Genomic DNA, 13,799 nt, shown 5'->3' on the forward strand with positions numbered 1-13,799 from the left:
AGCGAAAGCCTGCCACACGTTGATTCCATGATCGAGGCAAAGTCCTTCACTTGTTCCAACAAACCTAGTGCATCAGCATAAGTGAGAGGAGTCTTTGATGTTGTCGGTTGCTCTTCTTGTGTATCCTGTTCCTCAGTGTCCCTGGTAGAAACTCCTCCACAGGAGCTCAGTTTAGGCTGCGGGTGCCAGGCCAAGTCGATTTTCCGCTCGAGCCGCTTCCGCAATCCCAACACTACTCTCGTCCATGCATGCACGAGGAACTGACTTGGCCCACAGTAGCAGCATCGACCAAACAGCGCGAGCGGCCCGAGGCCTAGCCCACTATGTACAGGTTAGTATCAGAGGGGGGTGTTTGTACTATGTTTGAAGCGGAGGAGGGCGCTTGTTGAGGCCACAATCAATGACCGTCATCATCAATCGTGAGGTGGTCGGTTTACTGAAGCAGACAGCCTATCTTTTAACATAGACAATGAACAAGACTGTAAAATGTGCCCACAATTGTGAGGTGGCTGGATTACTGAAGTGACCGCAAAGCGGGTTTCTACTGTATTGTTCTAAAACAAAAATTCAGCTCGGGTTGTAAAACACTGCTAAGGTTGTACCTCAAACTGCACTTCATTGCTTCCTCCTATTGGATGTACACTAAATTAGCTGGAGCCTAGGAGCAGACAGGGAAGAAAGTTGATGTCCGAAACATTAAAATAAAGCCACAAAGAACATTAATAAGTAAAGTTTTATTATATGAATCCACTTTAAGTTGTAGAGACAACTTTTGAATGAAAGGCACAGTGAGTTAGACAGTTTTGATAAATGTCAAAAGTAAATGAAAACTTACAAAAAAAAGCCAGATAGCAATTTCCCAGCATATACAAACCTCCAAAAATCCTATTTGGAATATCTGTGGAGAACACTGGATTATCACTAACAAGTTCTAATATACAGTAGAAATTACAGAACCATTGTACCAATAAACAGATCATTGCTCATGTCAGCTTCTGATAAATTAAAAAGGAAAGGAGATACACTATTGCTTTCTACTACTTAGTTGTGTTGTCGCAGCATTTCCTCCCCTTCAATTAAACCCGTCCAAGCTAGTTTTAGAATTAAAAGCATCAGCGTGATTTAAATGGAGATTAAAGCCACAAAATTACTTGATGGGGGAACATCTTAACATTTATCCAGGTTGAGCCACAAGCATGAAGGAGTTGCCAATGGCAATGCAGCTGCGATTCAGCTAATCAGCAGCAAAAGCAGATTTTCCACTCCATTTCCACACAAACAGCTAGCTTTTTGTTTAATGTGCCAAACGCTCGCACACACACGCCAATTTAGTTTGAAACGGAAACAAATGAATGTATTTGGGGTCTAAAACCGGTTGGGGAGAGAGGACATTACCCTAGCCTGACTTCAACATACGATACAGTACCAACATATAATACATAGGAGGGAGCAACTGAAGCAACTGAAAAAAAAGTCCAATGAAAAATATAACCAGTCCTGTACATGTGGCAAATGTAAACTTATGACCAAAAACCTTACCCCAGTGTTAGGCATTTCATTTTAATATTAGATAGCTCCTTGTTGTAGGCTGAGTGTGGTTAGAATAATAAATAGGTTTTGATTCTACCAAGATAAGGGCAAATGTCTAACCATAATTATTCTTTGGTATATGCTCAAATGCTAGAATTTGCATGTCCAACTCCTCCCAAAGGAGGCTTAAGAAATCCCAGTAAAATAGTGAACCTGATTTTATAGAAATAACAACCCACATATCCAGAATGATTATCGCAGCTTTTTTTTGTGTTGCATTGAAATAAATTAACTTCAGGTCCACTATTGCACTCAGATGTGTTACTTAATAAAAATAATGGTCTTTTTCCGCCCCTTTGAAGAACGTGAAATTATTGTTTAACACTGACAAGGAAGTGGTTTAAGGTTTTGGACAGTGTAAACCTAATGCCATGTTTTCTCAGTGCTTCGGGTAACAAATAACAAATTGGAAACATGTTCACGTATGTGAAACACAGTATGGGAAAAGATTATCAAAAGTTACATGTTTGATTTGACGGCAGTACATTATTTTTAGCAAACTTTTTTAATGTTTTCCTTATTCAAAATATAGAAACACAATACATCAGTAAGTTAAAGCCTTTAAACAGGCTCTCAAGTTATGCAACATTTCCTTACTAAAGGCATCATCCTCACAAACTGTAATGCTAATGCCATGTTATGTCAATTGCCCTTTGAACGTGTGGAATCAATAAGCCTGTCACAGTCCATTATCGCCAGCCACCTTAATCTTCAGTGACCTACCCGTCAGGCAATCAGAGATGAAGTCAATAATAGCTCAAACTCTAATCAGTAACATATTTGTTTGCAGATGTCCATTGTCATTCCAAGCGTGGAGGATTGCAATTCAACCAACTGTCATGGCATACAGTACCACATCCGTGTAGTTTAGTTCGAGATTATTTTACATTCTAACAATTCTCATGTTCAACTCAGCCGCAACGTCAAGCTGCATTCTACATCTGTATGGAGAAAACAAGCCAGGTTGCAGCTACCTTACACGATTGTTCACTTTTGCGAGGTACTCCCGCAATTCTCTGGCTGCCTGGAATCGACCATACTCCCTCTTCGGGTTAGCACACTCTTCTACTAAAGCCTCCAACCTGCCATCCTTGATAATTTCTGAAGGTGGATCATGCAGAAGTCCTCCGGTTGTGCCACGCCAGGTGGCGTACCTGGAGAGCAGGTTCTGACAGATGGCATAATAGTTGTGGTCTGCTGTAACACGGGAACACAACACGTCTTTCGAAAACGACAGGCAGGCCTCCTTCCCACAGTCATCGAACTTGTTCTCGTACCAAGTGTCCCAGTTTTCAGGCCTATCTGCAGGGAAAGAAATAATGAGTACATTTGAGAACTGCTTTGGGGAGGCCATATACACTGCAATTTTAGGATTTGTAACCATATTTTTGCTTAAAATGAAATAGCCAATACAACAACTGAAAATATAAGAATATTTCTTAATTTTGCATGAACAAAAATAAAAGTAGACAATTATATTAAAACAGTGAGTTATAGTGGCACATATAGCCCAGTTACAGTAAATCTGATCAATCATATCATCAATTCAGTCCTGTTCTTCATCTCCTTGCTTATTTAATCTTTAAAATGACAAAAGCTAGAACAAACTAATTTACATTAATGGCTTTGATATGTGTCAAGTAGCACACTCATTCACATTTGTAACTGAAATGAGGGCTATTTCTGGTTGCGTAATTATATGGGTGGATTTTCCAAACCAGCATTTGATTGTGGAATTAACAAGTGTAGTTTATTATTCTGATTAATTCAGGACAGTAACAGCATCTTAAATCACAGAAAAACAAACTAACAGTGGCACCCATCAAACAAGTACCCATCAAGGCACTAGGAAGAAAGAATAAAGGCATTGGAAATAAGGATGAGGGCCTGACTCTTTCTGAACAAAGTGAATTCTTTGTTAGTTTCAACAAAGCAAGACTGTTTTATACTCTCTAGTGGCTGCAGAAACAGCAGCAAAAGAATGCAGCAGCAAATCAACCCTTACGTTTCAAAGTGAGTCAAGACAGCAAGGAAGAAACCAACAAAAAAATCTGCAAGAGACATAGAATTGCTGACACTCACACCTTGTCTGGAAAGGCAAACCATGGAAACCACCTGCAAAACGAGAGTGTCATTTCATTGTAAAGATAATTGGAATTGTGGAAGATGCACATTTTTCTGCGAATTGTTTCAAATTGCTGATCAGAGGTAATTAGAGAGCAGACATCGCTAATAAACTGTCACTGGGTCCTTCTGATGACTTGTGTGGAAAAGGGCCCATTTTAGCAGGTGTAGTGTTAGAAGGGTGCAGGTTTGATTTATAGTCTGTGCTGAGCGTGCTCTTATCACAGGTGCTTAAATGGCTTTGTTAATCCCAGCCTGGGGGAGAGGGTAGACACAGTGGAAAGAAAATAGACCCGGGTGCCTACTGCTGAAATAATGTCCTCCACTTCTGTGTGGAAGTTGGGTAAGAACAGCTCTGGCTCTGCTGCACGCACTCAATGGTCAGAACCTGTTGTTAGGGAAACCAGAAGAATGCTGTCACATTGGCAAACAATCCAATGACAAAGAGGGAGAAAATAAGATTATTTCATTGTTAGTTTGCTTATTTACAGATAACTATGTGATAACTTTTGGATCAGCCAGAGGATCACCGGTATTTCCTATGCAAGAGACAGCAACCTAAGAAAAGTAGAGAGAGAAAAATGTCAAAATCACCTTCTCTGATATGATTTTGTGTTTGAAGTTGGTATCTAATTACCAACATTCTTATTCGTGCACTCAGTAGAGCAGAACTTCATGATGTCTCAACAGAGAGACATTTAAATGAGAGCACTGCCTCTCTTAGCAATTTTAAAGTGCAACAGACGAACACAGGGTCCTGAGAGGTACGAATATTTTTGATAACTCTCTCCACAACATTAACGATTCTGAAATTGTTTGGTGGAACAGATATCTTTTAGGTACAGCATTTTCCTACAGAAGTTCACTGTTCTTCCGATTCTGTTTGAATGTTTCAAAAGCCCCCTCCCTTGTCTCCTTCAAGACCCGTCTCAAGACCCTCCTCTTCGACCGTGCCTTTGGTCACCCTCCTTCCTCCCCATCCTCTCTGATCTCATTGCCCAGCTCGGGTCCGAAACACTGATTGTGCAGCACCTTGGGGTGTCCTCCTGACGTGAAAGGCTCTATAGAAATGTAATTTTGTTGTTGTTGTTCTGATATGCAGCTAATTTTACTTGAAGCAATTGTTAAATATATTGACAACAAATGCCATAGTTCACTTGTTCTAGTAAAAAAATAACACTTGAACAAATGAAAAATGCTTGATACGAGCAGTTATAGGTTGTAAAAGAAAGATTAAAACCTTCATTCATCCAACATAATCCTAAGAAAAGGTAATGAGCAAAAATACAGATTTGCTATTGGAATTAAAAATTTAGTTGACTACTGACATACTGGTAAAGGGCAAAAATGCATACCAGAGTGATGTGGGGATTGATTGTACTCTGTGCTATAATCTATTCAGGTTGTTTTACAATTCATTACTCTCTGAATTCCACACAATATGAAACTCAACTGCTGCTGCACCATGTTTGCACAATTGAAGTATATAAAATTCTTTATTATCATCATCACTCAAACAGCAGGAGAAAGGGGAGGGGGGGAGAAGAGGCTTTAAATTCCTCCCAGAGGAAAACAGCTCATTTTGGTAATCAGTAAGACTGACAAAAGGATTTGAAGCATATTAGACCAGATGGTCAGATTGGTTGACAGATGGCTGATCATAGGCAGTGGAGTGAGCTTAAAAAGGGACCAGATCCTTTCGTTTGGTGACTTGAAGGAAATTTGCAGATTTTATAGTATATCTCCAGCCAAAGGGAGATTTTCTTGATGTCAAATATTACTTTGACATTCAGCAACTCCACTTAAATGGCTTTGGTACTGATCAGCAGGTTGGTGTGAGTGACAGAAAGTCATTTTCCCACCTGCATCCCACTGTAGTATTTTTGTGGCCACTGCCCCTGAGAAGTGTCTTGGTTGACCCATTTGAAGGTGAATTTGAGAGCCACGATATGGTTAGACCTTACAGTAAGGGTACAAGTGCAAGGTGGTTACTCAGTAGCTCAGCGGGTAAACGGAATGCCTGGTGTGCTACTCTACACAGACCAAGAAGATCCCAGGTGGCATGTGGTGAGTTGGCATATTTTAGCTGAGGTGACGAAATCATTATACTATAGTTTGCTCTGCAGGAAGAGAGTATTCCTTAACTGTCATCTGTTCTCCCCTCCACTATGTGGAAAGATTTCCTTCCTCATGTTGGAGCCCAGGAACCATCTGTGCGAGGGTGCAAACCAGTCCATCACACACCCACATTGCCAAATCAGCTATTTTAGCTTCTTTCTGAATTAACTTTGGACTTTTCTCCCATTTCTTTTTGAGGCTGGTTTGGTAAATTCAATCTCAAAGAAACATTATTATTTGACTTCGAGCATGCTTCGCATTTTTGTTCTGCCCCTTTATTACTTGTTACGGTAACTGGAACATTTATTCAGAAAGGCAAGTCAGATGGTAATGCAGGGAAAAGATTTCCCACTACATTTCAGCATGAAAATGAATTTAAACATCAGAGCAGCGACTGTGCAAAAACACAATTTGGTTTGGTAAAATTACTCATTGAAATTCTGAATTATTCCTAACCTTTGTAGTTGACTGGAAACAAAAAAGCACATCGAATTTCTACTGTGGAGGCAGAACAGAATCGCTTTTCTCCTCTGCAGCAGTTTAATGAAGAACATTGATACATTGTTGATTTTGCCAGAGTTCCTCTGTTCATTCAGCGGATTAAAGCTGCTGTCAGATTTTAGCATCTGATTCTGATTTATTAATGTTCATCTCTGCATACAGTGGTCTCATCACTCCAAGGCTAAAGTGTACATCAGTGAGCAGTTATTTATGAAGCCGTGCTTCACAATAATTCTTTCAGCAATTAACCGATACCATTGTTCAAAAGAGAAATCATTTTCCCATCAGAATAGCGTTTTCCTCAATCGGAAATGGCTTTTCAAGTACAGCAGCTGGATTTTGTACAGCATTATCATATCAAAAGGTGGTTTTCCGTTCCTGCATTCTAATCTTATCAGACTAATTCAGGAACTGTCTTTTTTCAAAGGCAATCTGCATTAAAGCCGGGTTCACATGACATAAACTGCCAAAAGAACTGTTCTGAACTATTTTCTAAAGATGTATAATTTTAAACCCGAGTGCCAAAAGTGGCTCAGTAAAAGCCAGGCCTGATAATGGTACTCTGTGCGTTCTATAGAAAACAGACTGGTATTTAATATTGTTGTGCTAAATTGAATAAAATAATGGAATATTCTCCATCAGGCTTTCAATCATGAGATTTATCACTGAGCAGAATTAATTGAGGGTTCCATTTTTTCATAATGTAAAATATTAAAATTATAAAATTACAATCCAGACATTCCACAGGTGGGCCAGCATAATCATAAAAGATACATAAATCAAGATTGCAAGCAAATAAACTGGTGTGACATTTCTTGCATTTGGAGAAAAGTACAAATTCAACGTAGAACTTATGTGCATTAATGCAACATGCTAAATTCCACCTGAAGATCCCACCTACGGTCACCTCCTCCTCCCTTGCTTGGTGTCCATACCTGCTTCTGTACAGCACTATGAACTGTCCTACGTGAAGTGTGCTATATAAATGCAAGTTGTTGCTCTGATGATGGCTGGCAGCATAAGGATTCACATCTATAAAAGGTTGATAGGTGGTAACGTTTCCTAAGGTATGTAGGGAACTCCTGTGGAGTAATGCCCAAGTCCTTCCTGAGCTCAGCACAGGCTGGCACACTTCCACAGGGAGGCAGCAAGTGAAACTAGAGGCAGAATCTACCTCTCCATCAGTCCATGCTTTCAGCCATCTTTCCTTCTCTCCCTACTCAGCCACCACCCCTAGCTCGGGTGCAAATCTCGGACATTCCAGCGCTTTGGGACGTCCTCCTGACGTGAGAGGCCCTATGCAAATTAAAATTGTGTTGTATTAGTGTTTTTCTCTACAAGTCACCTAATCCTATCCCACTCTACTGCTGATTTGCTTTAATATACCTCTCTTACAAGCATTCTTTTAAGTCCCTCTAAAAATAATTTATTGATTCTTTAAATAAATCTTCCAGATATAATTATAAGCATTGTAATGTAATAAAGCTGCACCTATCATTTGGGTAATTTTACACTGTGACTTTGCCTGTTGCAAAATGATAGTACAAGCTGAAAATGGGAAATCACTACACATGTGACACCATTTTTGACCACACACAAGAAAAATAAAAAGAATAAATCCTTTTCCACTATTTTCCAGACTGTGTTCTGGACATCTCCTATAGCAGCAATAATTTACATTTTTTAAAGCATATATTTTTTAAGTACAGTAGGAGCTGTTTTATTGATCACAACATCCAAATGAGCTGCTCTGCACAATGTCCATCTTCATTTCAATTCAGCTGATGAGTTTCACCCCTGGTTGTAAATTCTTGAATCCAAAAATTCTTTATACAAAGACTAGCACTTCTCACAATAAGCAATTCAGACTGCTTCATTTTTTTCTCATCAGACTTCTCATTTAATCCAAAGAGTATATAAGGTACAGCAGGCTGCCAGAGCTGACATTTCAAGTAATACTATGCATTTCTAGAATAATGATTTGTCGGCAGAAAATTGTTATTTTTTATGCAGCTGTCATGCATTCTTTTCAGTAAAGTGCTTTCATTTTATAGTTCCATTTGTTCAGCTATTTTTCGATGGTTAACTATTTATTCCTCGATTCTCCACTACAGTTCAATCCAAGTTGTGACATTTGCAAAAAGAAAAGATTATCCAATGCTGGAGCCTTTCTTCTTTGAATGATGTGTTTTCTGCCCATGTTAAGTGTCTGCACAATGGAAAGCACTTAGGGTTCCTTTAAATGTTCAAAATGGAAAAGGCTATTGATATGGGAATGACAGTGTCAAACACATAGCAATGAATAAAAATAAATAAGAGTAATAATAAGGTACAGAAAAGTTGTTCAATGGTCTGGTGAATGTAGCAGTGTGTTAAAAAAAACTTGAAATTTTTGAAATAACGCCTTTCACATCAGAACAAGGTCTCAACAAGCTACACAGGATTTACCATAACGACTGAGTATTTTGGCAGCAATGTGTTGTGGGAATCCTTGATCGATATACAACTGCTCTACCATTAAGAGATGACATCACAGTCTAACAGATGGGACCAATACACGATTAATCTTCCCAACGGGAATCTACGTCATGCATCTCAAGTTTCCTCATCCTCTGCCAAGGTGAGAAATCTCATTTGCATATTTAATTTTCTCCAGTTGCAGAGAAAAAGGCCAAATATGTCCCAGTGATACTGACAGCATTTGCGAGAGGAAGTGAAAATTAGGAAACAAATGATAACAATTGAGATCCACAATCTGGATACATCATCTCTTAACGTATCATTGATGTATTCATAGAAGAGGGTTCCAAACAGGTGGATGCATGCATTTACGTGCGACAAAAGTTAAGATTGGGAGATAGGAACCAGAAGACATTTTGATGTGTCAAACACGTTGGAAAAAAAAAGACAGAAAAAAGTTTGCAAAATGTGTTCTTACTGAACAAACATTCAGCTCACATTCCAGCAACTATGAAGTTCTATAGTTCAAAAGGATTTTAACCTTGCCTTTGCAGAGAAGCAGTATCCAGGAGAAACACTTCTCTTATTGAAATGCCAAAGGATCTTTACCATCCACTTGAACATGCAGGCAGTATCTCAACTTAACATCTCAACCAAAGGATGGCAAGGATTGTAAGGTACCGTGGTAAGGCGCTATATCAAATGCAAGGATTATTATAAACATTTATAGTGCAAATTTCCAGGTCAGAACCCTTCATTTTGGTAACTTTTCATGAAGCATCGAACCCAAATACTAAATACTTAGTGTGCTGAGTTAATGCGACATTTGAACAGCTGAAACTTCTTAGCAACTGCTGAGTGATGCAACCATTTAGAAAAGTGAATGACTTCTGAGCTCAGAAAATCTGCTACCAAATCTGTTAGGTTGAGGTTTCAATTCTCTGACTGTCTTAATAATCTCAAATGCACATAAGTACGCTTATGCCAGTCAGAGACCTTATGCCCCCTCTGCTTGCTGAAGTAGCAGACAATCATCAAGTTGTCTAAACTCATTTTATTATTGTCTTCATGTTTTCCTATTCTGTAGTCTCTCTGTACCACACATATTTCCCAACAGATGATGGGCTAGACATTGCTTTCAACACTTGTTCCTGTGATCTCTGCTCCGGGCCTCCTCATAGTGCCAGGTGTGATGGGGAGATTCTGTGTGGAGATTCACATCTGAGCACTCTGAACTTACCTGATTGATTTTTCCTGAATAATAGACTTGAAGTGGTTGTGGGCTGACAGGTTTATGAGGATGATGTGGGACTGATGTAGGACAACTTACACAGCTTCAACTGAACTATGCCAGACAAGCATTCAATTTCTGCTTAGTTGTACAGTACAAAGAAGAGTTCCTGAGAGACCATTGGAAGTTCAAATACTTCTGTATTAAGCTTAAATCTAGTAGACTGGATGTGACACATTAATAATCATACAATGCATTCACATTTGGAATCAGGTCAGGGTTGGAATCCAACTCAGGCTGATGGAATGAAAGTCTCCTCTCTCACCCTAGTGAGCAGCCCCAATCCAATTCTTCATGGGTATTAACCTAGAGCACAAAACCATTTTGCAATCAATTGCAATTTAATTCAGATTGGCTGATATGAGAATGGAAAACTTCATGTTGGGTCTAGTAGCAGCTGAGGTTGGGGATAAAGCAACTGTTGGGGCAATGTAAAAAGAGCCTAAACTTACATCTGCCCTTGTTCTAACCAACCTGGGATTTCTTGACACGCACACTAAGGCAAAATGAGAAATGGTTCCATTCTCCAACAATGAGCACACAAATTTTTTAAAATATATATATATAGCATAAGTAACAAAAAACGGTTGTTATGGACACCGGAGATCCTAACAGTTCTGGTTTCCAGTGCTGGAATACGTCAAGAATTATCTGAAAACAATCTTCCAAAAGCATGAATCAATCTAAATCACAGACACTGGACCCAAAATCCAGGCTTATGAAACAAGTAGTTATGTACTTGGAGGTACAGTACCAGTACTGGTAGTCTTGGAGTAAATACTGTACCTATACGAGTAATGAGCTCTGAAATTAAAGAAATTCAAGAACCACTGCCCTCTATTTGGAAAGGCATTTTGCAAAGAGAAATTCTAATTGCACAGATGACAACAAAATGCTACACTGACTGACCAAGTAAATAGTTTATGTACATTGTCCCTACAGTTTGGAACTGAAGACATAATAGAAGGTAAAGGTTACTTTTAGTAACAAAAGTTACTTTTGTTTCCTCTCCAGTTGTTTTTGCATTTGATGCTTTTAAGCAGCCATAGGAGCTTCATGATCACGGATCTCCCCCACACTCTAAACAACAACTTGCATGTGTATGGCAGCTCTGATACAGGATAATATCTTGGAGCACTTTGCAGTGACATGGTTAGACACTGAGCAGTGGGAGGGGGGAGGGAACCACACGATCAAAGAGGTAGGTTTTAAGGCTGGATCTAAAGTCAGATAGAGAGGGGGTGAAACAGAGTGGCAAGAAGAAGAGTTCCAGAATTCATGGCGCAGAATCTGTACTTAAGTGCTGCGCTAACCAATGGCATCTGAGTAATATACTTTAATAATGCTCAAGATGTTACATGGACAAGAGACACAGAGACCTCAGACTGCAAAAAGCATCTATGATAGAGTGAGTAGCATCAATCTCCAGATGCAATAAATGGCCTCTAGAATTCTCAGAGCGGTTAGTATATTTTAATTCCAGGTGAGGGTAAATTATTACTTACATCCATTTGAGAGTTATCTATAATTTTTATAATAGGTACATTGTTGGGAACTGTTCTTTTGTTATCCTTAAGCTTTTTTCTTTTCACCAGATTGCTACAACCAACTAAAAGCATTCCTAATTCATTGTCCTGTGTTTTTGTCGGCAGGGGAGGAGGCCTGCCGACGAGTGCTTTTGAGAAAACAAGGAAAGATTTTTCAACTGGTGCCGTATGAAGTGGAGCAATTCATATCACAGTGGACTAAGGGAGATTGTATCTTAAAATCTAAGGTGCTGTGCACCACTGCCCTGATTTAATGAGCTGAATAGTGAAGGGAAAAAATGAATAATTAAAGCATAAAGGGACCCTGCAGAAGAATAGATTATTCATCAAAAAGCATTTCTGATTTTACAGTCAACGTGTCTTTAAATGCATTCCTTAGAATTAGCTGTGAGAAAAGAAGACAAAGAAGCCAAACCAGTTCACAAAAGACTCGTAAACACTTCACTGGGCACACAGATTGCAACGCTCAACAAATCTTCCTAGCAATTAATTGAATAAAACCAACTATTGTAAAGCCAAAGCTGAAGCAGCAAAAAATGTTTTGCAAATGTGCCTTTAAATTCCTGAGGAGCAAAAATTTATTGGAGCAGTATTTAATTAGAAGCTCATGAACTGGATGACTGTGGAGGAAACTGATAGCTATGATTAAACAGAACAATTAACTTAGCGGCTTTTGCCTGAATCCATACACAGGTTCAATTTATTAGCTGACACAGGCTGCATATATATCTTTGCAGCTGTGTCCTTGTTCAGAATTCAGAATTATCTAGTTGCTGCTATAGGTTGCGTTTTCCAGTAGATAATGCCAATAAGCTTTTCATTATTTGATTAAACAATGTGCTAAGTACCAGCAACGTCAGAATATAGAGTGTACCATTCCAATACGCAGAAGGCATGTTACTCCCTCTAATTTCTAGGAACTGTATTCCTTATAACCTACAAGTGAATGGAAACTAGGAAAAATAAATTGGTAGCTGGACAGACAAAAAGTGAACTTTGAGTTTACTTATGATTTTACAATTATTTTAATTATCTTACAATTATCTTACCTGCGGACTAGAAAGTCTGAAGCCTTTTTATGGAATCATGTATGTTAGACTCCTTTATCATTTCTAATCCCCTGTTCCCCAGCCTTTACATGGTCTGTGGTAAGGAGAAAGCTGTGGAGTCCTGTAGCTTAGTGGTTAGAGCACTCGCCTTCCAAGCGAGAGACCTGAGTTGGATTCCCAGCAGGGTGGACAAGTTTCCTTACTCCACACATCTCTGTTTATCTAGTAGTAAGTAGGAATCTGGTTGTTAGTCGATTGGCGGATCGCTTTTCCAAGGGTAATAATTCCATCAAAAAAAAATTGGTCAATTAATCCACGACTGTTTGTCAGACACTGCTGTGGGCAATTGGCTGCCACGTTTCACCCACAAAATATATAGTCAATTCTCTTTACAGCATATCTTGAGACATCTTGAAAGCACTATATCAAATGCAAGGATTATTATTAAAGCAGGACAAACAGGTAACCTACTCCAGAGTATTATCATCGAAGCTTGGAACAAACCTTGAGATCGCTCTGCTTTCCCTTCTGGTCACCAACTCCTCCTTCTAACTCAAACATGTTACTTTTCCTCAGTTCACTTCATTTCTCCAAGTAACACAACTGGGCAGGGAGATGTGCCAAGCTGGTTTTAAGTCTCTGCTAATTTGATCTAATGCTAAGAGGGATGCAAAAGCAACCTGAAGTGAATTCTCCTAGGCCCTCTCCAGGTCATATAGTATCATATCAGTGCAGTGAACGTCCTATGGCAAACCCATGCATCTATGCAAATAAGAAGGTCAGGGAACCTGACATTCAGTTCAGTTGCTGTATGAATTTAGCAGTCATGTATTGATGTATCACATCTCTCACAAAGAGACTAATTGCTTTGCATAGCATGACACAGCTTTAACCTCATTTAGAGATCCATATTGGCTTTTTATGTAATCAGAACAATATTATACTACAGTATTTTAAAGCATAGTAAGATGAATAAATGAAGCATCTTAACTGAATCTGAAAATCCATTTTTTGTACAGTACAATACATTTTATTCATGACAGATAATCAATTCTATGTCTATTTCTAACATTTTATATACATATGTATGTGTGTATAAATATATCGCTCGCTCAGTAG

At 39.0% G+C, this 13,799-nt stretch overlaps 1 protein-coding gene and 1 non-coding gene across 3 annotated transcripts in view; one reads left to right on the forward strand and one right to left on the reverse strand.

The window, feature by feature from the left end:
• Window positions 1-714: 714 nt before the first annotated feature.
• Window positions 715-13,799, reverse strand: part of dipk2ab (divergent protein kinase domain 2Ab) — a 112,966-nt gene continuing 99,881 nt past the window's right edge. For both annotated transcript variants that reach the window (XM_007892009.2, XM_007891922.2), the window contains exon 4: window positions 715-2,892. In XM_007892009.2, the coding sequence (XP_007890200.1) occupies window positions 2,561-2,892 (332 nt within the window). In that variant the 3' untranslated portion in view covers window positions 715-2,560. The remainder of the gene's footprint in view (window positions 2,893-13,799) is intronic.
• Window positions 12,798-12,869, forward strand: trnag-ucc. Its single transcript has one exon. It is a non-coding gene; the product is annotated as a tRNA-Gly (tRNA).

The sequence above is a fragment of the Callorhinchus milii genome, unplaced genomic scaffold (assembly GCF_018977255.1).
Source record: "Callorhinchus milii isolate IMCB2004 unplaced genomic scaffold, IMCB_Cmil_1.0 Scaffold11, whole genome shotgun sequence".
Taxonomy (NCBI): Eukaryota; Metazoa; Chordata; class Chondrichthyes; order Chimaeriformes; family Callorhinchidae; genus Callorhinchus; species Callorhinchus milii.